General features: G+C 57.7%; 2 protein-coding genes across 7 annotated transcripts; one reads left to right on the top strand and one right to left on the bottom strand.

Annotated features, from left to right (window-relative positions):
- The first annotated feature begins 759 nt into the window (after positions 1 to 759).
- Positions 760 to 8633, top strand: ATP5MF (ATP synthase membrane subunit f). The gene is made up of 4 exons (XM_017337872.4): positions 760 to 793; positions 6308 to 6415; positions 7750 to 7866; positions 8486 to 8633. The coding sequence occupies exons 1-4, from the start codon at positions 781 to 783 to the stop codon at positions 8512 to 8514; spliced, it is 267 nt and encodes an 88-aa protein (XP_017193361.3). The 5' UTR covers positions 760 to 780; the 3' UTR covers positions 8515 to 8633.
- Positions 8634 to 9347: 714 nt separating this feature from the next.
- CPSF4 (cleavage and polyadenylation specific factor 4) lies at positions 9348 to 23016 on the bottom strand. 6 transcript variants are annotated; one of them, XR_016225797.1, is made up of 9 exons: positions 22881 to 23016; positions 19555 to 19605; positions 17579 to 17731; positions 15712 to 15807; positions 15341 to 15434; positions 14131 to 14203; positions 13023 to 13087; positions 12560 to 12730; positions 9348 to 10214 (listed from the first exon to the last, which is right to left on the bottom strand). XR_016225797.1 is itself a non-coding variant. In XM_002721865.6 (8 exons), exons 1-8 carry the CDS (start codon positions 22981 to 22983, stop codon positions 10146 to 10148), a joined length of 810 nt encoding a protein of 269 aa, XP_002721911.1. In that variant the 5' UTR covers positions 22984 to 23016; the 3' UTR covers positions 9348 to 10145. The 6 variants fall into 6 exon arrangements, 3 of the variants coding, with proteins under 3 accessions (XP_002721911.1, XP_002721910.1, XP_008247143.1); XR_016225795.1 differs by lacking the exon at positions 13023 to 13087 and having other exon boundaries at positions 9348 to 9507; positions 9626 to 10214; XR_016225796.1 differs by lacking the exon at positions 13023 to 13087 and having other exon boundaries at positions 9348 to 9507; positions 9626 to 10214; positions 12560 to 12655.
- Positions 23017 to 23105: the final 89 nt, after the last annotated feature.

The following is a 23105-nucleotide window of genomic DNA, read 5'->3' as shown; positions in this document are numbered from 1 at the left end:
AAGAAAAGAATGAGGAAACCCACATATTAGGCTGTTGGTTCATAACTTATCTTACCAACACTGTTGATGGACTATTATCCTCTGTGAACACATACCTACATGGCCTAAGTCCTTACATTTTCTAAGGGTTCATTTCTGTGTATACTACTTTTATTTATTTATTTATTTTACAGGACAAGAATTTTATTTTTATAATTTTTATTAACATATGATCATCCTGTGTATACTACTTTTATTTGTTTTATGTATTTGAAAGGCAGAATTACAGAAAGAGGGAGGGAGTGAGAGAGAGGATAGAGTGAAGCCAGGAGCCAGGAACTCCATTTGGATCTCCGACGTGAGTGGTATCTGCTGTTTTCTTAGGCGCATTAGCAGGGCCTTGGGTTGGAAGTGGAGCAGCTGGGACTTGAACTGGTGCTCCTATGGGATGCTGGCCTCGCAGGCAGTGGCTTAACTCGCTCTGCCACAGCGCCGACTCCACTGCTATTTATTCTTAATTTGATGGGAATCAAGTCAGATGGATCTAGAAACGATGTCCAACCCTATTCCTTTTTGTCCGATTATTTGGAGGGAGGACCCCTTCCCACCCTTTGGAATACAGAGTCTAGCCTGAGGCACTTCAGGGACTTCGCCCTTCACTTCATGGCGCTCTTACAGTCCCAGAGTCGCGGCAGCCGTGACCTGCTTCCCGTGAACCTCTGCTCTCCGCGCCCGCAAGCGCGCGTCCGCTCTACCCAGCAGCCTTCGCGCGGCCGGCACAGGGGACACCAGGACTCCAAGATGGCGTCAGTCGGTGAGTGAGCCGCTCTGGGGCGTGCTGTCTGGATTCCGTAGTTGGCGTCAGGATCCGGGATTCAGGGCTCAGAGCCGCACTTGGAGGGGACGCGGTGCGCAGCCTCCGGCCCTTCGCTGTGACATTGCGGCCCCGCCTGACGCACCCCGGGCCCTTGGCTTCAGGGTCCTGAGCCGTCTGACCCTCGGCTTGTCCAGCTGCGGCTTTTGCTACGCAGGGCCCGCGCAGCCCGGGTTCGGCTCGGAAGGCCGCTGCGGGCTGCGCTTCTGGAGCTGGGAAGGCGCCACCTTGGGCCGCGCTCCCTGTCTGCGCCGGGGAATAGCGGCTCTCCTCCCCGCCGCGCCCCGGGCGCATCGCACCTGAATCCCCCGTGTAGCTTCCGTCCTCCCCAGAGCTGGAGCTCGGGAGGAGCCTGTGCTTAGCCCGGTGCCTTACATCACGGGAGGTTCCGTGCGTATCCGTTGGATAGGCTGAGGGAGGTGAAGTGACCTACTCAAGGTCACGACTCTGAGGGCTGGGGCTGGGGTTCAAACCCCGGCGCCTGGGGCCTCTGTGTCAATGAGCTTTCCTCGCCGGGGTGACTTAGGGCCGGCAAGCATTTCGGTGACATTCTAGACTCCTTATTTTCATATATATACATGCAGATATTATGACTATATAAATGTCATTACAAAAATATATGCTGTAAGTATATACAAATAGGGAAACATTTTTAAGTCCTAGGCCCTCAGAGGAGCCTTGTCAGGGAGTCAGTGCTGGGAATGTTGATCCCATTTTAAAGATGAGGAAAATAAAGGTCTGAGAGGTAGTGGGGCCTGAGGTCCAGACAATGACAGTGGCAGAGTTTTGATTAAACCCTGTGTGTCTTTTTTTTTTTTTTTTTTTTTTTACAGGCAGAGTGGACAGTGAGAGAGAGAGACAGAGAGAAAGGTCTTCCTTTGGCCGTTGGTTCACCCTCCAATGGCCGCCGCGGCCGGCGCACCGCGCTGATCCGATGGCAGGAGCCAGGAGCCAGGTGCTTCTCCTGGTCTCCCATGGGGTGCAGGGCCCAAGCACCTGGGCCATCCTCCACTGCACTCCCTGGCCACAGCAGAGGGCTGGCCTGGAAGAGGGGCAACCGGGACAGAATATAAAGATTTATTTATTTATTTGAAGGAGTTGCACAGAAGAGAAGGAGAGGCAGAGAGAGAGAGAGAGGTCTCCCATCTGATGGTTCACTCCCCAGTTGGCTGCAACAGCCAGAGCTGCGCCAACCCTAAGCCAGGAGCCAGGAGCTTCTTCTAGGTCTCCCACGCGGGTGCAGGGGCCCAAGGACTTCGGCCATCCTCTTCTGCTTTCCCAGGCCACAGCAGAGAGCTGGATTGGAAGTGGAGCAGTTGGTGCCCATATGGGATGCCTGCACTGCAGGCCGGGGCTTTAACCCATTGTACCACAGTGCAGGCCCCTGTATATTCTTTGTAACATTAGTTTATTTAATTTGAGAGGCAGAGAGACTACGGAGACAGAAATCTCCCACATACTGATCTGCTTCCCACATGCTCACAGCAGCCAGGGCTGGGCCAGGCCAAAACCAGGAGCTGAGAACCCAATCCAGGTGTCCTGTGTGACTGGCAAACTACCTAGGTCCCCAAGGGCCTCATTTTTGTCCTCAGCGCCTGGCCCTGCCGCCACTCACAGGTGTGCAATAGCGGGAAGCTGGAAACGGAGCAATTCCACCTCCCAAGCAGTGTTTGCACCACTCGGCCAAACACTTGCCCCCGTTTCTCTGTCATCTCAGGCTGGAGAAGTGGAGAAAGGATAAGAAAAGGAGAGAGAGAAGCTGTTTTCCCATCTGTGCAATGGGCGTGATAATATTCCTCACCCACTGTGCTGTTTAAAGGAGACCCTGCGTGAAAGGGAGTGTTGAGGCCTGGCGCCTTGTGTAAGTGGGAGACGAGTTATAAAGAAGAACATTCTGGACTCAGGTTAAACAGTTAAGTAGCTGGAAGATACGTGGAACACGGCCTGGTCCGCAGTTGAGCACCGAGCTTCTGCTCTGACCTTTAGGCAAGGTCGTGTCCAGGCCCGGCCCATTCAGCATCACCCCAGGTGAAATTGGAGTCCCCTTCTTCTAAGTGTAATGATCTTTTGTGCCCTTGACCACAGCTGATAGGATCACAGTGAGCAGGCTGCCCACCGGGGCCAGTACCCTGCCGCCTGTTTCTGTGTGGCCATGAGCTCAGAATGGTTTAAATGTTTTTGAAAAAGACTATGATACAGGGACCTTACGAGGCCTGCAAAGCCTACAGTCTGCTCTCTGGCCAGGCCCTGGGTTGGCTGGAGCATCTGGAGGCACTTGGCCTTTCCATGTGGCTGCAAGGGAAGTGGACAGTAGGCTTTTTTTTTTTTTTTTTTTTTTTTAAGATTTATTTATTTTGAAGGAGAGCTTTTCCATCTGCTGATTCACTGCCCAGATGGGTTGGTGCTGGGCCAGGCCAAAGCCAGGAGCTTCATCCTGGTCTCCCACATGGGTAGCAGGGGCCCAACCCCTTAGGCCATCGTCCACTGCTTTTCCCAGGCCATTAGTAGAGAGCTGGATTGGAAGTGGAGCAGCCAGGACATGAACTTGTGCCCATATGGGGTGCCGGCGTTACTGGTGGCGGCTTTACCCGCTGTGCCACAACACTGGCCCCGACAGTAGGCTTCTTAAAGTCAGAGACTTATCTACCCCCTCAAGGACCTATGGTTGTTCCACAGCCACTGCTGAGTCTGTCACATACCAGGAGCTGTGGGGGGCTGTGCCACCCTCAGGTAGCTCCCAGTCAGGCAGAAGGGTAATAGTTCCCAACTTGGTAGTACCTAAAGCCAAGGACCAAGGTGGGTACTTTATTACTCTGGTTTTACAAAGAAGGAAGCTGAGACAGAACAGGAAGATGAGGCAGGGCGCACAGCTACAAAGTGGCACCAAACCCAGCAGACTTGACCTCAGAGTTTGCGTGTCACCTGCCATGTCTCCCCAGAGCTGGGGAGGGATTCCAGCATTGCTGCCCAGGGCGCAAGGTCGCCTTGCACTCCGTAAGTGCAGACGCACCTCTGATGAGTGGGGTGGGCCTCTGCATAGGCCGATCGCTTTGGTTTTCTTTGCTTATAGATTTCTTCGTGTAAGGAAACACTCTTGTCTTCAGAGTGCTGAGATGTGAATCGGTAGAAAAATAGATTGGGCCTTGTCTGTCTTCCTGTGATGTGCCAAGCAGCTCGCCATTCCCTGAGCATGGTCCTGTATGTGCAGGATATGTTTACACAGTTTCTTCTTCTTTTTTTAAAGATTTATTTATTTATTCAAAAGTCAGAGTTACTCAGAGAGAGAAGGAGAAGCAGAGAGAGAGAGAGAGAGAGAAGGAGAAGCAGAGAGAGAGAGAGAGAAGGAGAAGCCGAGAGAGAGAGAAGAAGCCGAGAGAGAGAAGAAGCCGAGAGAGAGAGAGAGAGAGAGAGAGAGAAAAAGAGGTCTTCCATTCACTGGTCTACTTCCCAATTGGCCGCAACAGCCGGAGCTGCGCTGGTCTGAAGCCAGGAGACAGGAGCTTCCTCCGGGTTTCCCACGCAGGTGCAGGGACCCAAGGACTTGGGCCATCCTCCACTGCCTTCCCAGGCCCTAGCAGAGAGCTGGATTGGAAGTGAACCCCACATGGGATGCCAGCACCGCAGGTGGTGGCTTTACCTGCTACGCCACAGTGCCGCCCTGTTTACACAGGGGAAAAGTAGCCTCACTGTGCCCAGGAATGGTTGTTTTTTTCTTTTTCTTTTGGAGCCACCAGTCTGAGAGCAGTCTAAAACACTGACCTCAAGCACAGTTCTGGGCCAGGCATTTGGCACAGCTCGCATCTCTCTCGCGGTGCCTGTGGCATCTGAGCGCGGAGGGGCTGGGATGAAATGGGAGGAGTGCAGGGAGATGGGCAGGTTAGGAGCTCTGCACCATCAGTAGAATGTCCGCTGCTTGAGAGCAAGGCTTTCCTGAGTGCCACGTGCACAGTGCGTGGCTTGCTGCCTGGTGAGCAGTAGGTGCAAGTACTTAGTGGATGAGGCTGGATGGAAAGTGAGGGCCACCTGGACAGTGTCCCTAAAACCATGCATGCAAACCATAGGCCGAAGCCTCTACCTCTCCACCTGCCACCTGTGTTCCCCTAGAGAGAGAGAGAGCGTGCGCTCGCTCTTTCATCTGCTGGTTCACTCCCTAAGCCAGGAGTCCAGCACTCCATCTGGGTCTGCCTTGTGGGTGGCAGGGGCCCAAGCACTTGAGCCATCATCTGCTGCCTCCCAGGGTACATCAGAAGAGGGGAGCTGAAGCTTGACCAGGTGTCCCAGGCAGTGGCTTAACCGCTGTACCACAGTGCCCGCCCCAAGCACCGGTCTTCACACTGATGAAGGCTGTGTGTCTGCTTCCGCAGGTGGCCCGGAGCAGATTACAAGCGGCCTTGAAGCCGTGGCTGTGTTGGGAGATGTCAGGGCACCCATGGGCTTCCCCTCAGTGGACTCCTGGGCCTGGATCTGAGGGAACCACAAAATGCAGGAGGAACCTTGGGGTGATTGGCTCGCCTCTCCTCTGGCTGGTCCTTGAGAACAGACAGTAGTCCTGGATTCCTTGCCCTGGAGACATCTGCTGAAAGCTTTTCAGAATTGACCTCTGCAGGCAGGACAGGAGACCAGCCCTCCTTGATTTCGTCTTGGGCCCAGAGATGAGTACAGTTATGGCCTCAACCGGGAGACTTCCTGTTCCTTGTCCCAGGATTCTCACTGGGATGTGATCTGAGGCCCACTGAGTCACTTGGAGAGGTTTTTACTGAGTCTTTTGACTTGGAACACGTGGCTCTTATTTTTGCCTCTCTGAACTGTTGACCTCCCTGGTCTCAGGTGGGACGCTTGCCGTGGGCTGGTCCTGTTGGACTTACTCAGCTGGTGTGTCTGGGAAGGTTGGCACCTGTGTGAGCCCAATGCTGGTGTCCTTGTCCAGTAAACCAGGGTTTTCAGTTAGTGAGATACTTGAGGGCATGTCCCACTGCTCTCCCTCCGCACCCCCTCCCATCCTTTGTCTAGCCACAGGTCCCCAGGCCTTGGACAGTCTCACCCCCAGATTGGCTTCAGTGGCTTGGGGGGGTCTTTTCTCCAGGCTGCACTTGTATGACCTTGGCCAAGTTGCCCACCTGCTCGCCCTACTTATTAAGATAAAACAAGCTAATAAAGTTGGTGTGCGTTTTGTAGTAATCTATACTGTCTTCCACTTCATTGCTTTCTTCCTTGTGGCCCTGGGCTTGTAAAGCTGTTCCCAGCAAGTTGCCATTCAAACATCCTGCTGGTTAATAAGGCTGTCACTGTGGCAGTCCTGCCGTGGCATAGATCCAGGGTTAAAACTGGACTTGATGAATGTGTCTATTCCGAGTATCCTCCTTGTGCAGCTTCTGTGTCATCATGTGCTGCACATAAAAGGATAGTTCGTATTATGGGAGATTATTCAGTGGGTGTTTTTTTTATTCTTTTCAGTACCACTGAAGGAGAAGAGACTGATGGATGTCAAAGTGGGGGAGCTGCCAAGCTGGCTCCTGATGCGGGATTTCACCCCTAAAGGCATCGCTGGAGCGTTTCAGAGAGGTCAGAGTCTTCTAGATGGGTATAAACAAACAGATCTCTGTGTTGCGGGTCTCTATGCTACGAGTTCATCTGGGCCTTGTTTCGGCCCAGTAAATTCTTGGAGCAGGGCAGGAAGGTATCACTAGCCCTTGGATTTCCTTGTTCGGCCCCATCCAGCAGCACTCTGCCGTAGTCAGCCTAGTAGAAAAATGGCTTCTGTTGCTTGGAATCAGTACCCCTGCCTGCTTCTTGACAAAATGTCTGTGAGCATTTTTTTCCAAAGATTTATTTATTTGAAGGACAGAATTACAGAGAGACAGAGAGAGAGATCAGTCTTTTCCATCTGCTGGTTCATTCCCCAGATGGCTGCAATGGCCAGAGCTGGGCCAATCTGAAGCTGGAAGCCAGGAGCTTCTTCCAGGTTTCCCACGTGGGTACAGGATCCCAAGCACTTGGGCCATCTACCACTGCTTTCCCAGGCCATAGCAGAGAGCTGGGTTGGAAGTGGAGCAGCTGGGATGTCGGCACTGAAGGCCGTGGCTTTACCCACTACGCCACAGCGCTGGCCCCACCTGTGAGCATTTTTACACCTGAAACTTCTCTAAGATGAGTTTCACACAGTGGACCTCAGTTTGTGACCCCATCTCCCTGCCACAGCCTGGAGGGCAAGCATTTACAGCTGCCCGTCCTGCAGATGTGACCCACATCCCAGGGGGGCCCCTCCCGTTTGTCTAATTCTGGCTGCCCTGTGGCTCCTTTCCTCTTGTCCAGGGCCTTCCTTAGACTTCCCCCTCAGCTGCGAGCCCCGCCCCCTCTAACTCCAGGGAGGTGCATGTGGCCTGTCATGCCCAGAGCACACTGCTCTGAGCCATCATTCCTTCCTCTAATTCACCTCTGTGAACCAAGAGGGCAGGCACTGTTTTTCCCCTGCGGTGGGCTTCTGCATGAGGTTGGGCACTTAGTGAAGAGATGAACGCGTGGAAGCCTGCCCCCTCCCCTAGCACCTGGCTGGCCCACTTGGCCATGAGCAAGTGGCCGTTATTAGAATCGGGGAGTTTGGGTTAGAATTAGGGTAAGGAGACCGTCAGGGCTGGCGGTGGGATCAAAGGCTGGGCAGCTGAGCGAAGTGCGCAATGTCAGACCCAGCGCATAGTGGCAGAGCCACTGTGGGGTTAGGTGTGGCTTTGGGATTGGCCTATGGGGCATCTGTGCTTTTCACCGTTACCACCCAGTGAACACAGGGCGAGTGGCTTGAAAAGCAGAGCAGAAGCTGGGCCCCGAGTTTCAGCTGGACTCCGCTGCGCACTCTGAACCCCCCCAGCAAGGCGGGCAGTGAGCGCCTCCTCTGTCCGCAGGTTACCACCGGTATTACAACAAGTACATCAACGTGAAGAAGGGGAGCATCGCCGGGGTGAACATGGTGCTGGCAGCCTACGTGCTTTTCAGCTACTGCCTTTCTTACAAGGAGCTCAGTGAGTGCCTCCCGTGCCCCGCGGAGGGGGGCGGGATCACTGCTCCACGTGGCAGCCCACCTTCTGGTGCTGAGGGGCCTTTACCTGTTCCTTACCTGCACTCCCACCCAAAAGCATTGGAGGGACTTACAGAATGCAGTGCCTGGGACACTGTGTGAGAAAACTGTGACAGGACATTGATAGGAGACGAGATGAAGCCAGAGCAAGGGCACGTTCTAGGAGAGACTGCAGGCTCTGCTAAAATAGGCTCGACCCCTAGCGGCCAGCGCGAAGAGGGAAACAGGCTGAGTGGGACAATCTATACCTGTCCCGTGCTTTGAAAAGGCACTGCTGCTCCCGGCCCTGAGGCGGTCAGGGATGTTGGGAAGTGCTAGTGGCAGCCTGGGCTGTTCAGCCCCCTCCAGTCTATGTGCCAGGGCCTGCTGCCTCTGGAGCTGGCGTCCCTTTTGGAAGAGCCTGGCCAGGTAGCAGGTGGGCTTCTGAGGTGCCTTAGTACCCACAGTCTACCTGTCTGCCGGGGGGAGGGGGGGTGAGGTGGGGAGGGGCCTGGATCCTGTCTTCTTGTGTGCTTTCACTAAAACCTTTTAAGAAGCTCACCATCTTGCCTTCCTGACTTCAGAACACGAGCGGCGACGCAAGTACCACTGAGAGGCCGACGTGGAGGGCGCACCCTGCATTCCTGACCTCAACCTTCCTGGCCCAGCTCCCCTCTGTGAGGAATTTCATACTGTAACTGAGAACTAACGCCCAATAAAAGATGATGGGTACGTGTGCTGCTTGCCTGGTGTAGCCACCGCCGTGTGCTCCAGGGTTCCCACTGCACTGCGGGGAGGAGCTAGCAGCCAGCCCTGGTGAGACACGGTGCTTTGACCCACAAAGCCTCAGCAGGCTCCTCACAGTGCTCACTAAGGGACTCTGGTCTCCAAAAACATTGCCCAGAGCAGAGCTGTGTTCCCTGCCATGAGTGTGTGGGCACTCTGGCCTTTGGTCAGCCCAGTGCTGGTGCTCACTGGTGTGAGGCAATGCCAGACCCACCCCTGGCCATCCTATGGCTCTGGATGGGCAATCTTGTGGGTGACTGGCTTCCTCTCCACAACCTTCCTGCATTGCCCCAGAGCCCTCTGGCAGTGTTGGCACCCAGGCTGCAGGGAATATGGCCTCCTACTTGGAAACACCACGGCCCACTGCCTACCTGTCACCCGGGGTCTTCAGGTGGATGAAGGCCAGCACTTCTTTGCTGAAGCTGTATGGTGAGCATGCACACTGCACCGAGTGGGTGTGGCTGGGGTCGCCGTGCCCAGCACCTCCTAGCTGTGAATCTGGATGGACATGAGAACATCTCCCCATAGGCCTTCTGGCAGCAGCACTTCCCTTCTGAGAGGGACAAGAAAATGCTGCTACCCCAGCTTTGTGGGGGCGGCTAGCACAGCCAGTCTGAGTCTTCTCCTTGGCATGTCGTCCCTGAAGGAATGAGACACAGCTTAAAAAACAAGCTTTAATCAACTCCATAAAAATTGTTCCTGTAGTTGAACTTGGGTAGGCCCACTTGCCCTGCAGGCTGCAGGCGATGGTTTCACATTTTCCAGGCTCAGGCAGGGCGGTCTCTTCTGCATGCCACAGGTGTCCGAGTGACAGTAGCCGCTGGGTGGGCAGGAGGTAGGCGCAGGTGGGCTAGGTCAGCCATTTAAAGAGCAGTCTGCAGCTCCAGCTGAATGTGGGCCTGAAACACTGCCAGGCAGGTGTCCCAGGAGAATCTCACCTGAGAGTCCTGCACCCTCGCACGTCCGTGGTGGACCAGGGCCCGGCTGAGGCAGTGAGTGCACTTGGCTGACCCCTCCTTCAAGTCACACGGACAGGCACAGCTTCAGGGTTCAGCAGGACACCAAGGAAGCAGGCATGACCTGGCTACGGCTCTGAGTGACCCACCTGTCCCTGGGGTCACCAAGAGCTGGTGTCTAAGGAGGCACTGAGGGAAAGGCCATCCTCCCAGCAACTCCGCCCCTTACCCTCCCCCAGTCCCCCGGGGGTGGGGGGTGGGGGTGGCAGGAAGCCCCAGAAAGGTCTAGACAAACATGATGGCGACTTAGGGGACCCAACTGAAGCGCATGTCCCTTTTTAAAAACAGATTACAGCAAAATGATAGGGAATGAACAGACGTGGCCCCCCAGCACCTGCCTGCCAGCTCTAGCCAGGGTCGCACCGCCACTGCACTGAGCAGTGAAACGCACGCTCCCAACAGCGGGGCCCCTCGGGCTGCTCTGAGCTGGCTCCGCCTGCTGTCACTGTCCACTGAGAAAGGCCAAGTGCCCTTTGGTGCATCTGTTGGCGTAGTGTCCTTTTTCACCACACTGGGAACAGCAGGGGGGGAAGGAGGAGACAAAAACACAGTTTTTGAATGCACTTTTCAACAGGCAGCACCTACCAAATACCAGACTGGGGACGGGGCTCCGAGGTTCTCCGTGTAGAGTTCCCTTCAGTCAGGAGGGAGAGGCAGGTCAAGGAGGGTCCCACGGCAACAGTTACCCTGCAGCCAGCAACCCAGCGCATGGAGAACAAGGCCACCATGGCCTGTGCTGGCCACCGGGCATGAAGTGGTGGCACGGCAGCCCAGTCACTTACCTCTAGGGCTCCCTGGAAGGGCGCAGGAGGGAACAAGTGAGAGAAGCCAGCAGGTGCTCGCCCCAGGCTGTGCCTCAAGTTTGACCTCCTGGCCCTGGCACTTCTAAGCTACCTGGGGGAATTGTTCACCTCTCCAATCTGGCCCAGCCGACTTCCCCTGCCTGGTTACCTGGCCTTTCCTAGCTTCTCTTCATTTCTAGTGATGTTTTCAGAACACACAAGGGAACCACAAGGAAGCAAGCAGCAGCCTCCCGCACTCCCTCCCTCCTCCATCTGCCTGCAGTGAGTGCGTCTCCATCACTGCCTAGTGCACTGGGCTGTTCCGTTCCCCTTGTCCAGCAGGCCTCGTAGTTTTGAGCTCGGTTTGCGGGAGTGGCCCAGGGAGCTGCCAGTCAGCCCTTGAGCTGATGTGACGACCAGAGGGAGCCAGCACAGCCTCCACAGCTGACCCTGAGGACCCAGGTTCCTGGACATTCATGGAGTGACAGCTGTGGTAAAGTCGGGTGCCCCAAACCCCCCGCCTTTCTAAGATTCGAGGCCTAGAGGTGGCCTCACAGAGGAAGCCCTGCTGGACGTCTTGGGTGGGGATGGGGTGAAATGCCGGCTCTCCCTGCGCCGTGGAGGCTGGCTGTGCTCCTCACAGGCCAGGGCTCAGCCCAGAAGTCTCTAGGGAGACTCCCTAAATGCACACACCCAAGTTTCATTCATGCAGACTCCTCCGAGGAAAGAGCCACAGCAGGATCCAACTTCTCGGCGGAGCCGGGGCTCCGTGAGTAACCTGATGGCCTCCGGAGTGTCCCAGGACGCAGCCTTTCTGTTGGGCAAGTTCTAGGAAGGCTTTAAGTAAGCCCTCGGACTCAGACCTGCCTCTTACAGGCATGGCCTGCAACACCATCGTCAGACAAGATTCCAGAAATGGCCAAGTGTCAGATTCAGCACCGCCATCAGCAGCACAACTGTTAAGCGTCTACCCACAGAGCACTGGGAAGTGAGCTGTGATCGCTGTAACGCAGTCGCTGGAAGAGATCACATTTCCATACACTGCTATGGAGGCAGCCGCAGATATTATAAAGAGATTGCAGAATGCTGTGCACGCCAGGGCTCTGTACTAAAATCGCTATTAGACTTGAATTTGTGTGAGGAACGGTAGTTTCTAAACGTGGCGTGGGGTCCCTGATGTGTTCTCCTTTAAGGGAACCAAAGTGTGACACCAGAACTCTGAAGGACAGTACTCACTGTCCCCTACACAGGGTAGACGGTCTTGTACAAACCCTTTACCAACAGCATGTACTAATCCCGTATTCTATGTTTAGAGGCCCGGGAGCTGCAGTCTCTGTGGGTCTAGTTCTGCGGGCTCTTTCTGTGACTCACTGGTGGAGCTTGTTTCCCTGTATTTGTGACTTTTAGTCATAAACTCATCCTTTGAAGCCCTTAGCTGGGGGAACTGTGTGTGGCCTGGCTGACAACATACTCCTCAGAGCACTGGGGGTCGCTCCTGCCACGTGCATGCCACCCCGGAGTGACTGAGCCCTCACCGGGGTCGTGAGCACAGGCCCCAGACTCACAGGAAGCCAGACAGCACCTGCACACTCTCCAGGGATTTCCCCTCCTTCCCACCCAGAGCAGGAATAAGAAAAACAGGTTTTCTAGTAGGTTCTTTAAGTTCACTCTTTCCCTGTAACATCTCATTTAATGTATGGGAGATGGGGAACAGGAGGGGTGTTCTAATCCAGGCCCCCCCCCCCTTGCGGGCCCCACTTAGTCCTGTTCCCTTGGGTGTGCCCACGCAGGATCCAAGGCCTCCAGGGCCTCAGGGCCACTGCCTGGACTGCTCTCCCTGTTCCTAGACTGCCCGCACTTTCTTCCAAGCGCAGTGCACCTGGCAGCACGTCATGCTGTCAGTCACCTCGCCTTGGGCATGGCGGTAGAAGCAGCTGGCCTCCAGCCACCATAGTGGCCCAACTTTACTCTTACGGTCAGCAAAAACAAAGAGGTTTTCATTTTGCAAGATGCACCATGCACCTCGGGAATGAGGGAGAGAGGAGCCCAGCCTGCCCCCCGCCCCGACACTCACCTTGTAACAGGTGACCTGCTCCAGCGGCCGGGGTCCCCGGTTGCCAGCACTGCTGCTTTGACTCTGCATGACCCCGATGACCTGCGGGGCTCTCTGCTGATTGGGAGAAGAGTTCTGACTCGTTAACTGGATCAAGGAGGACGACCTTTGTAATGGCGGATTGTTACTTTGCTGGAAAGAGTTACACAACACGGTTTTACTGCGGAAACCACGTGCACGCAGACTACCGATGGGGTCAGGAAAAAAAGAGGGCGGGACTAGTCCCGCTCAGCCAGCAGGAAGAAGGGCTTCCGCCATGGCCCCTCTGCAGAGGGCAGAAAAACAGCTGGTGATGATGGCAGGAGCCGCTGCCCGAAAAACACCATGCAGACAGACAAAAACGGAAAATAAAAGTGGAAAACAAAACATCAAAGAGACGAGAGGAGGTCTCTGGGCAGTGGGGCGAGGGCATGGTCAGCCTTACTTTTGTTTCTGAGGTTCTAGCTTCAGGTCAGGATGAACGCTTGGTTCAGCCAGATGTTTAGCGGCCTACACGGCGAGCAACAGTCACAGAGAAACAGTTGGAGCCTGCCACGCTGCCCTGGGGTCTAGGGGCTGAGAGGGCCCTCCTCCAGGGAGTCACGCAAGAAAGAGGGGGCGGGGGCTCCTGGCTGGGGACTTGACAGGCCATCTCCCAGCCAGCTGGGTTCCTGGCTCGGACCCCTTAACTGCAGGCTCTGGCCTAGGAAACCCCCAGGCAGTCACAGCTGCGTTCAGAGCCGCCCAACAGACTTCGGTGCGACTGGCAGCAGCACCCAGGGTGGGGCTGAGGGGAGGGCAAGTGCAGCTACACCTGTCACTGAGCCTCCGGCAGCCGGCTCAGACCCAGCGGGTCCGAGGTGAGGCTTCGGGATCAGCAGGCGACTTTGCTGGGTGAGCCTCTCAGGGGCCTTGTCCTATACCCAGGCCAGGCCTTCTGGGGCTCCCACAACTGGGTACCCTTGGTTTTGCGGGGTGGGGGGCTGCTGCAGGACCCCACCAGTCTAGGGCATTTCCGTCTCTTGCTAGAGGGGCAGCCTAGCTGCTTGGTGGTGGAGCCCCTGCCTGGCAAACTGGAGCCAGCTCGTCCTCCCGTCCCGTTCTCTGCGCACCCTCCACTGCCGGTGTGCAGGACGCTGCACAGGAGCAGCGAGGACACGGCCAGGGAACAGAGAACAGCAGGCCTCGGTCTGCTCCCACCTCTGGCCGTCCAGCAGGCTTCGCTCGGGCCCGCCGTCCCCCCACACCAGCAGTCCGTTTCCTTGTTTGTGAAGGACAGGCTCGGACCCAGAGTCCAAGCGGATGTGAGGCCCAGTCCTGAGCAGCCGGTCCCACGCCACCTAACCCCACCTGCAGCCTGCTCTCGGCGGTTCTAGGCTGGCCAGGCAACAGGAGGCCCCGTGGGAAGTCAGCTCCCGAGGGACACACGCTGCTCTGCTCCCCGAGTTTTCTGTGGGGATGTGGGAGACTCCCCTCCTCTCCCACGGTGCCCAGCCACGTCTGTGGCAGGCTGCACATGGAGGCGCGGGCCGAGGAGGCGCCAGGCACGGTACCTTGCTTGGAGGCTGTGTCTGCTGCGGCAGTGGGGGCTGCTCCGTGGTTCCCATGGGCAGTTCAAACCGAGGGCTGGTCACCCAGTAGCCAGGGGGCAAGAGAACAAGAGAAGAAGAGCCGATGAGAGAGGACAAAGGTCAGCATGTGCTCCAAGTCGCACCCAGCAACACCTTGGCACACATGGTGACAGGAGCACAACCGAGGGTCCTGGGCTCAGGCCCAGCTCTGCCCACACTGTGCTAGGAGGCCGGGGACAGTGCTGCTCCGAGACAACATGAATGGTGGGGCCGGTCTCAGCAGCAGGCATATGCCAGCCTGCACCGTGGGCTCCGACTTCAGTGTCAGCACGCGTGGGCCATGCACAGAAGCTGTGGTGACTCGCCTGGCCCACAAGCGAGAATCCCTGGACCACGCACTGGCTCCTGGGCTCTCAAGTCTGGAGCCACGGTGAGGCAGAGACCAAGTGACTGCTCCTGTTGCAGGCTGAGCAGCGTGGGGGAAGCAGGCGGGGGATGAGGAGGGGTTTTCTGCAGTCCCAGTGTTACCCCAGGCAGAAGCCCTCAAGCTGCCAGTGTGTGAAATGGGGATGTTCTCTCTTCCACACTTGCTGGAGTGACCTGCACTACTGTGTGTGACCTCGAGCTGAGGACTTCCAGAGGAGGCCCTGAAACTAGTCCCCTTCCTGCAGAGCACGGAATCTTCATTGTGGTCCCTACGCTCCCTAGGTGACATGTAAGGTGCCGTGTGTGTGTGTGTGTGTCTGGAGCACGCAGTCTTCACCTGTGGTCCCTGCACTCCCTAGGTGACATGTAAGGTGTCGTGTGTGTGTGTGTGTGTTGCGAACATGGAGTCTTAACTTGTAGTCCCTACGCTCCCTAGGTGACATGTAATGTAAGGCGCTGTGTGTCTGTGTATGTGTGTGTGTGTGTGTGTGTGTGTGTGTGTCTGGAGCACAGGCCCAGCCCTCATCACATTCCCAGATAACGCGTGACCCAAGGAAGGTTAAATGCGGGTCTAGACAGAGTCTCCTCTCGGCTCGGGAGGAAGCAGTGGTTCCTCCCCTACCTCCCACCCTCGTGCTGACAAAACCGTGACCCGTGCTCAGCTGGACCCAGAAAGACACTGAGGGCAGCCGGAGGACCGCAGCGAGGGGTGGTGATGGTGATGGTGATGGTGATGGTGATGGTGATGGCAGCGCTGGCTACTCACTGCATGAATTTGCAGGAGGGTCCCTCCGGGCAGAATCCCACGAGGTAATTCACACAGATGACTCTCCGCGTGTGCCGGTGCCTGCACAGGGGACCTGCAGAACCAAGTGCTGCGTCACACACACATCCCCTCTACCAGCCAAGGCCCCACCCACACTGCCGGGATGCAGAGAGCCAGAGTCCGGCTCAAGTGCAGGCTTCGTATCTGATTCACAGGGGCCCCTCCTCACTGGTCTCATCGGAGAGGCAGGCGAGAACAGGCACGAGACGCCTTCCAGCGGCAGGTCAGGGTTCGTGCAGTGAGGGCTGATGTCCCCCGTCACCCAGCTGGCATGAGCTCTCCCGGGGTGCCCCGCCCACTCCGGTGCCTACCGTGCTTGCAGAAGCCGCGGTCATACCAGGGGCAGTCCTTGATCTTGGACTCGGGGTCGATGTGCAGGAAGGGGCACTCCTTGTTGCTGCACTCCCCTGCAGGGAAACCCAGGCATGAGGCTGCTCCCGCAGCCAGAGGGACCAGGCGGCTCTGGTGTCCAGCAGGGGCCTGGTGAGCCCTGAGGCCGAGGCCGAGCTTCTCTGGACCTCCGTCTCTCACACACGTCAGTACTGCTCAGGGGCGGGCGTCAATGACAGCGGCAGAGCCTGGCCAGGGCACCGACTCCCCGAATCCAGTGTTCTGCCTCTCACCCAGGCAGAGGGAGTGGACAGTGAGGGGGCCTGGCACGCAGCCGCATTCACTGAGCGCAGGAAACCACCGTGCTATGGGCAGTGGCTCGCTCCATCTGAGAGCCAGGATGGCAGGGTCTGAAGATCTGCACCTTTTAGGACCACAGCAGGAACGATCTGGGAGCCGGGGGCGGGGTCCCCTGGTGGCAGGTGCTCAACGATGGTGATGACAACACCCTTCAGGGGCAAACGGCCTAAATGGCTCCCAGCATCAGCGCCACCTCCCCGGTGCCCGTCCACCTCCAATCCATGTTTGCACACCTGGCTCACACACAGAGCAAAGGCAAACTCCTGCCCCGGCCCCCCACAGGCTCAGCACCCGCAGCTGGCCTCAGTTGGCCAGGACCAACCTTCGGCCAGGACTGGCCGCTTCTTAGCCTGCAGCTCCGAGCTCACGTCTCCTCCAGACGCCGCCCTGGCCACTGAGCCCGAGGCAGGTCCCGCCATGGAGCCGCCCCCCTTCATCCCCTCAGGCCTTCCAGGTGGCAGTTTCTCAGCGGCCTCACTGGCACAGCAGCTGCCTCTCCCCCAGGGCCAAAGCCCCAGGAGGCAAGGACCAAGTCTGTCCTCCCTACTGCCAGGGCTATGCCCCTCACCAGGCCCTGCAGCTGCTGGAGGGTGGGATCTGAGAAACCTGGGTCCCGTTTCTGTCTGCTTTGACTTCTCAGCTATGTCCCCTCCACAAACCAGCCACAACTATGACGAGCCAGCAGGCCACGCCTGGGGTGCTGCAGGAGGCGTACCCAGTACACCCCAGCTCACTGCAGCCTCCACAGGCTCCCTGCACAGGACCTGGGGCCAGTGCCAACCCTTGAGCTGACCCACGGTGCTTCTGGGATACCTTGAACAGCAGAGAGGAACAGAGACTCTGGGCACTCGTCTCATCAGGGAGTACAGCAGCGCTGCTCAGCTCTGCACCAGGCAGCCCCCCTGCCTGCGTCTCAGGGCAGCCCCTCAGGACAGCTGCGGCCACGTGCTCTGCTCTATAAGGCCATCTCAGCTTCACGGTGAAGAATGGGGCTTGCGGTTGCCTGACCCATGGCTCTGAAGGGCTCAATCGGATGCGGAGCTTCCCCAGGGTCACGCTCCCAAACAACAGAAGGAAGCAGCTCAGTGCCGGGGGTGATGAGGGAACGCACCCCAAGGAGGAGCAGACTTCAGCGAGAAGGCGGCCAAGTGGAGCAAGGCCTTCAGCCAGCAGCACTCCTGTTTGCTCACCGGAACCCTTGCTAGCCTCAACATGCCAGTCCCTAAGTACTCAAAGTGCTCCACACTCTGGAGTACTACAGAGGCACGAGGGGGGTATCAGAGAATCACCATGACACCTCTCACTGAAGAGCCTGTGGGGGGGGGGGGGCTCTTAAGCACAAGGCCCTGGCAGGCGCTGCCTACGTTCAGAGCTGCAAGCTGGAAGGATGGGAGAAGGCAGACAGAGACGCCGCGGGCCTTGAGCTGCCACCTGACCCCTCTGGGTCTCGGTTCTCGACCGAGCCTCCCAAGGTTCCACGGGCCTCACCGAACTTGGAATAGAAGTAGCACTCGGGCATCTTGGTCATGTCGTACTCGTGCAGGAACTCGCACTGGTCCCCTTTCTTGCACAGCCCACGCAGCCAGTGTTTGCACACAACTGTCTTCTCGCCGCTGATGTGGCGGAATGGACACATGCCCCCTGCCAAGGAAAAGGGAGTGGCGTGAGGAGAGCAGGGGAGCCCTGGTGCCTGCACCCCACACCTCCCTGAGCCACCTGAAAGCGGCACTACCTGGAAGGGGCGGAGGTGCCCCTGGCAGAAGACAAGGTGACTTTAGGTAGTGCTCTGGGGCACATTTCAAATTTCAATAGTTGGGGGCCGGTGCTGTGGCACAGTGGGCTAAGTTTCTGCCTGTGGCACCAGCATCCCATATGGGCACTGGTTCTAGTCCCAGCTGCTCCACTTCCGATCCAGCTCTCTGCTAATGGCCTGAGAAAGCAGTACAAGATGCCCCTGCACCCACATGGGAGACCTGGAAGAAGCTCCCTGCTTCTGGTTCTGGCCTGGTCCAGCTCTGGCAGTTGCAGCCATTTGGGAAGTGAACCAGAGGATGGAAGACCTTTCTCTCTGTCACTTCCTCTATCTGAAACTCTACCTCTTAAATAAATGAATAAAATCCTTAAAAAAATTTTTCAATAGTATTTTATTTTGGGATATTCTAGAAAAATGTAACTAAAACATCAAATGAAGATTTCACAGCTGTCACTGTAAGATGGACACATAACAAAACTAGGTGCAGGGGGAGGTCGTTTCTTTCTTTAATTAAGGGATAATTCCAGGGGTCACAGACTGGAGCTTGGGAAAGTCTAGAGGAGAAAGAGGGCCACCAGCAGAAGCCTGGACTCCAGGTAGGCTCCACTGCCAGTTACAAGTGCCCACTTAGCCTCCAAGATGAACAAAGATGAACTTCAGAAGTGAGCCAGTGTGATGAATTCAAACAGCAGAGGTGTGCCTTCTGCAGCAGGACCCGAGAGGTCATCGGTCCAGGTGAGCTACCCCCAGCACGTCAGCGTCCAACCGGTAGCCTGGCAGGACCACGGAGAAGGCCTAACCAGAATGAGGCTCTGTGACCACCCTGGTCCAACAGAACTTTCTACAGGGATAGACATGTTCTCCCTCTCTGCTGCGCAGTATCACGGCCAGCAGCCACACGTAGCCACCGAGCACTGAAAACATCACTAGTGTAACAGGAAATGCATTTTGCATTTGACTGAGTTTTAATTAATGTGAGGCCTGCGCAGCACACGTGGCGAGTGGCTGCTCTACTAGTTCACGGCGCCCTGAGTTACGGACGGCTGTGCTCAGGAGGGCAGAATGACTGTCAAGACCCGGGAAGGAGACGGGGAGCCCAGTGTGGGGGTGTCCTGACCGCAGAGCGCGACGCCCACCTGGGGCATCAACGTGCAAGGTCTGCTGCTTCTGTGGCACGTCCTTGCGGCAGAACCCAAAGTCAGCATGGACGCCGTCCCCAGGATGCTCCTGATTCAAACTCCAGATCCCAGATAAACTTCGCTACGGGGAAGAGTGGCAAGACCCGTACACGGGTGACGTCTGGCTCTGCGGCCTGTGGGCCTGGTTAGTGCGAAAAAGCCCAACCCCTGCTTGCCGCAAAGGCAGATCATTGTGGGGTGTTTTGCTAAGAAGCCAGAGGACAGCGAGCCAATGAAGACGGTGGAATCAGAAATGTCTGGGTTCAGACATGGGGTTCAGGCCCAGAGTAACTCTGTGACCTTAAGAGTGTTCCAAAAACACCTCAAGGCTCTGTCCCTGTCCCGGGTCAGCCCATGGCCTCAGGGAAGAGGAGGTCAGCAGGCAGCCTCAGAGGAGGAGCGGGCCAGCGTTTGGGGGCGCCATTAGTCTGCAGAACGCAATGCTAGCCGGAGCCCTGGCGGCCCTCAAGTCTGCTGGCGGACGCGGTGACGGAAGATCACCTCGGGGGCGTCAGGGGGCGGGGATCCCTTACCTTTGCCACAGGCAGCTTTCAGGAAGAACTCGCAGACAGCAGCCCCGGATTCTGTGGGGAGGAGAGGAGAGGAGCGGCATCAGCCAGTGCTACATCAGCACAGCGCGCAGCTGTGCTGGGGACGGCTAAGGCTACCAGGGAGGAGGCCGGCGCCGCGGCTCACTAGGCTAATCCTCCGCCTTGCGGCACCGGCACACCGGGTTCTAGTCCCGGTCGGGGCGCCGGATTCTGTCCTGGTTGCCCCTCTTCCAGGCCAGCTCTCTGCTGTGGCCAGGAAGTGCAGTGGAGGATGGCCCAAGTGCTTGGGCCCTGCACCCCAAGCACCTGGCTCCTGCCATCGGATCAGTGCGGTGTGCCGGCCACAGCGCGCCGGCCATTGAAGGGTGAACCAATGGCAAAGGAAGACCTTTCTCTCTCTCTTTATCTCACTGTCCACTCTGCCTGTCAAAAAAAAAAAAAAAAAAAAAGCTACCAGGGAGGACCCTGTTCAGTCTGACTCATGACGGGCTCAGGGGAGGAAATGGAGTAAGGAGACCCAGCCGAGCAAGGACAAAGCTGCCTGTTTCCGTCCTACCCGGCAGGTGAGATGCACACAGTGAAAGGTGAGATGCACACAGTGAAACCCAGGCTTGCCGAGAGCTTCCTGTCCACAAGTTCCTTCCAAGGAGTTAAGAGTGGGTGGGGGAAGGAAAGTGGGCACACAGGCTCAGAGAAATGAGCTAATCCCCCCGCTCAGCGCTTCCAGGAGAGCTACTTCACAGGCAGCGGGGAAGATGGGACAGGCAGCACAAGCAAACGGGGCCTGGGAGGAGGGGCTGGGGGCCTCGGGACGCTGGTCAGGGGGCAGAGCACAGGCAGGAAGGCCCTGGGTACGCGGCACCCACATTGCTGCTGAGGGGCCCAGCCTGCATTCCCACAGGTGCAGCGCAGGGAAGTCGGGGGGCTCGGGGCCGAGGTCTGCGAGTCCAGGAATCCACTGGCCATGGCTAGCAGATTAAACGTTCCCTGGGCTCACGAAGTCTTCTCTACCAGCAGCCGTTTCAGAACCGCTGAAACCCACTGGCGGCCTCTCTGGAGCGGCTTCCTTGGCTTCTCAAAACAGGCAGACTGTGCCGGACAGAGCTAAGGTTGTAGAACTTGGGGTGTCATTCTGTTCGCATCTCAAAAATCTGAAAACCTTGCACTTAAAAACATACCACTGGGGCCATTGCTGTGGTAGTGGGCTAAGCCTCCGCCTGCAGTGCCGGCATCCCATATGGGCGCCAGTTCGAGTCCCGGCTGCTCCTTTTCCCATCCAGCTCCCTGCTATGGCCTGGGAAAGCAGTAGAAGATGGCCCAAGTGCTTGGGCCCCTGCACCTGCGTGGGAGACCTGGAAGAAGCTCCTGGCTCCAGCTTCTAATTGGCTCAGCTCCAGCTATTGTGGCCATTTGGGGAGTGAACAGAGGATGGAAGACCTTTTTCTCTGTTGCTCCCTCTCAAATAAATAAATAATAAAATCTTAAAATATATATACCATTTAGGAGCAGGCGTGGCACAGCAGGTTAAGTGGCCACTTGGGATGCCCACATCCCATGATCAGAGTACTGGGTCAAGTCCCGCCCCTCCACTTCTGATTCAGCTTGCTGTCAATCATCCTGGGAAGCAATAGATGATGACTCAAGGACTTGGGTCTCTGCTACCCACGTGGGAGACCCAGATGGAGTTCCAGGCTCCTGGCTTCAGCCACCTGGTCCAGACCCGGGCTGCTGTGGGCACTTGGGGAGCAAACCAGCAGATGGAAGACCTCTCTTTCTCCCTCTGTTGCTACGTCTGACTGAGGCTCAGGCAGATGGGATAAGGAGCCTGTCTCAAGGGCAGAACGGGGTTCTTCCCAGCACTGGGATGGGGAAGCAGCTCAGGGAAGGTACGCAGGGCACGTGAGCACGGACACGTGGGGAGTGCTCGGGCTGCCTGTGTCCTGGGACAGCCCCGTGGGGCCCCGCCCCCGCCCTCACAGGCTCCTGGATCTGTATTGCCAAGCGGGAGTAGGATGGTCCCACGGCCTCAAACCAGTGCCCCTGAGACACGAAGAGACCAAGAGTGAGAAATGAGAAGCTGCACGTGAGTGTGTGCGCACCGAGAGGTCGCAGACAGAGGGGTCGGGGGGAGCACCCGGGGGACTCTCCTTGGTGGTGGTCAGAGGGGTGGGTGGGGGAGCGCCTGGGGGACTCTCATCGGTCGGAGGGGTCGGGGAGCGCCTGGGGGACTCTCATCAGTGGTGGTTGGAGGGGTCGGGGAGCGCCCGGGGGACTCTCATCAGTGGTGGTCATTGGGGTCGGGGAGCCCCGGAGGACTCTCATCGGTGGTGGTCATTGGGATCGGGGAGCCCCGGAGGACTCTCATTGGTGGTCGGAGGGGTCGGGGGGGGGGCCCCGGGGGACTCTCATCGGTGGTCGGAGGGGTCGGGGGGGCCCCGGGGGACCCTCATCGATGGTCGGAGGGGTCGGGGAGCCCCGGGGGCTCTCCTCGGTGGTCGGAGGGGTCGGGGGCCCGGGGGACTCTCATGGTGGTCTCTTGGGCGTGCCCTCGCTAGCAGAGAGGCGGATCACGTGGGTGTGAGAAGGCTGGGCTGCCTGAGGGCAGTGCTGCTGCTGGCAGCTGCGGGACACAGCCTGGCTGTACGTGGGCTCCAAGTCCCTTCTCCACCCGGGGCCTCCGTTCCCAGTCCGTGACGTGCGCTTTACAGTTGCAGATCCGAAGCAGGTGCGCAAACGAGAGGAGATAAGAAAACTGCTATGTCTTTTAAAGTCTGCGCTGGGAGGTGGAGAAGCCAGGGGAAGGAAGACGGTTAATGGGGGCTCAGGTGCCCGGGTGCGATGTTTTCCCGGGGACCAGAGAAAAAGTGGGGGACAAGGCCAGACTGGAGATGCGCTCTCAGGAGAGCGAGTCCTAGGAGCAGACGGGGGTTGGCTGGGGGTCTCCTACAGAGGGGAGGAGGCCCCTTCCTCGGCAGGGCTCCCCTTCGGACCCAGTGCGGCCGCTCAGCGAGTGGGGCGGGAGGCGGCGGGGCGCACAGCCCAGGACTTGCTCGGGGCTGGGGTTGCCGACCCAGCGTGACTCGCCCTCATTCCAGAACTACACAAGCACCGCCCGAAGTGGACCTCAGAGTGGCCCCAGGGGTCCAAAGACCCGAGAAAGTGCGCACGGTGGGGGGAGGGAGGGGGCTCCGGAGTCCGAGGGAAGAAAATGGGGACCCCGGCCCCCGGCAAGCAGGGGTTCCGGGACCGAGAGACAGATGTCCCGGAGCGGAGTCGCTCTCGCCCGCCCGCCCCGGCCCCGCGCTCACTGTCCATGCCGGGGAAGGGCAGCGGCTGCGCCCCGAGCTGCTGCTCCACCGCGATCTCCAAGTCGAACTTAATGTGGTCCACGCTAGCGATGATCTCCTGCATGGCGGCGGCGGCGGCCCCCCGGCCCGACTTCCTCTCAGGTCTTTCGCTGCCCTCACTCCTCCACCCGCCGCCGGCCCCAGCCGCACGCAGTCCGCCTCCTCCGCCTCCGCCTCGCCGCCGCC

The sequence above is a fragment of the Oryctolagus cuniculus genome, chromosome 19 (assembly GCF_051225735.1).
Source record: "Oryctolagus cuniculus isolate XC-2025 breed Fujian yellow rabbit chromosome 19, ASM5122573v1, whole genome shotgun sequence".
NCBI lineage: Eukaryota > Metazoa > Chordata > Mammalia > Lagomorpha > Leporidae > Oryctolagus > Oryctolagus cuniculus.
Note: the sequence above shows the minus strand (reverse complement) of the source record. Positions and strands in the feature narration are given on the sequence as shown.

Excerpts from the sequence above, each read along its gene's own strand:
- ATP5MF (XM_017337872.4), top strand. Across the intron at positions 6,416-7,749 it reads CGCTGGAGCGTTTCAGAGAG|GTTACCACCGGTATTACAAC; the intron begins GTCAGAGTCTTC and ends CTCTGTCCGCAG. Across the intron at positions 7,867-8,485 it reads CCTTTCTTACAAGGAGCTCA|AACACGAGCGGCGACGCAAG; the intron begins GTGAGTGCCTCC and ends TCCTGACTTCAG.
- CPSF4 (XM_002721865.6), bottom strand. The coding sequence starts at position 22,983 with ATGCAGGAGATCATCGCTAGCGTGGACCACATTAAGTTCGACTTGGAG. Across the intron at positions 17,732-19,554 it reads GAAAGCTGCCTGTGGCAAAG|GGGGCATGTGTCCATTCCGC; the intron begins GTAAGGGATCCC and ends TTTCCTTGGCAG. Across the intron at positions 10,215-12,559 it reads AGCAGGTCACCTGTTACAAG|TGTGGTGAAAAAGGACACTA; the intron begins GTGAGTGTCGGG and ends TGCTGTTCCCAG.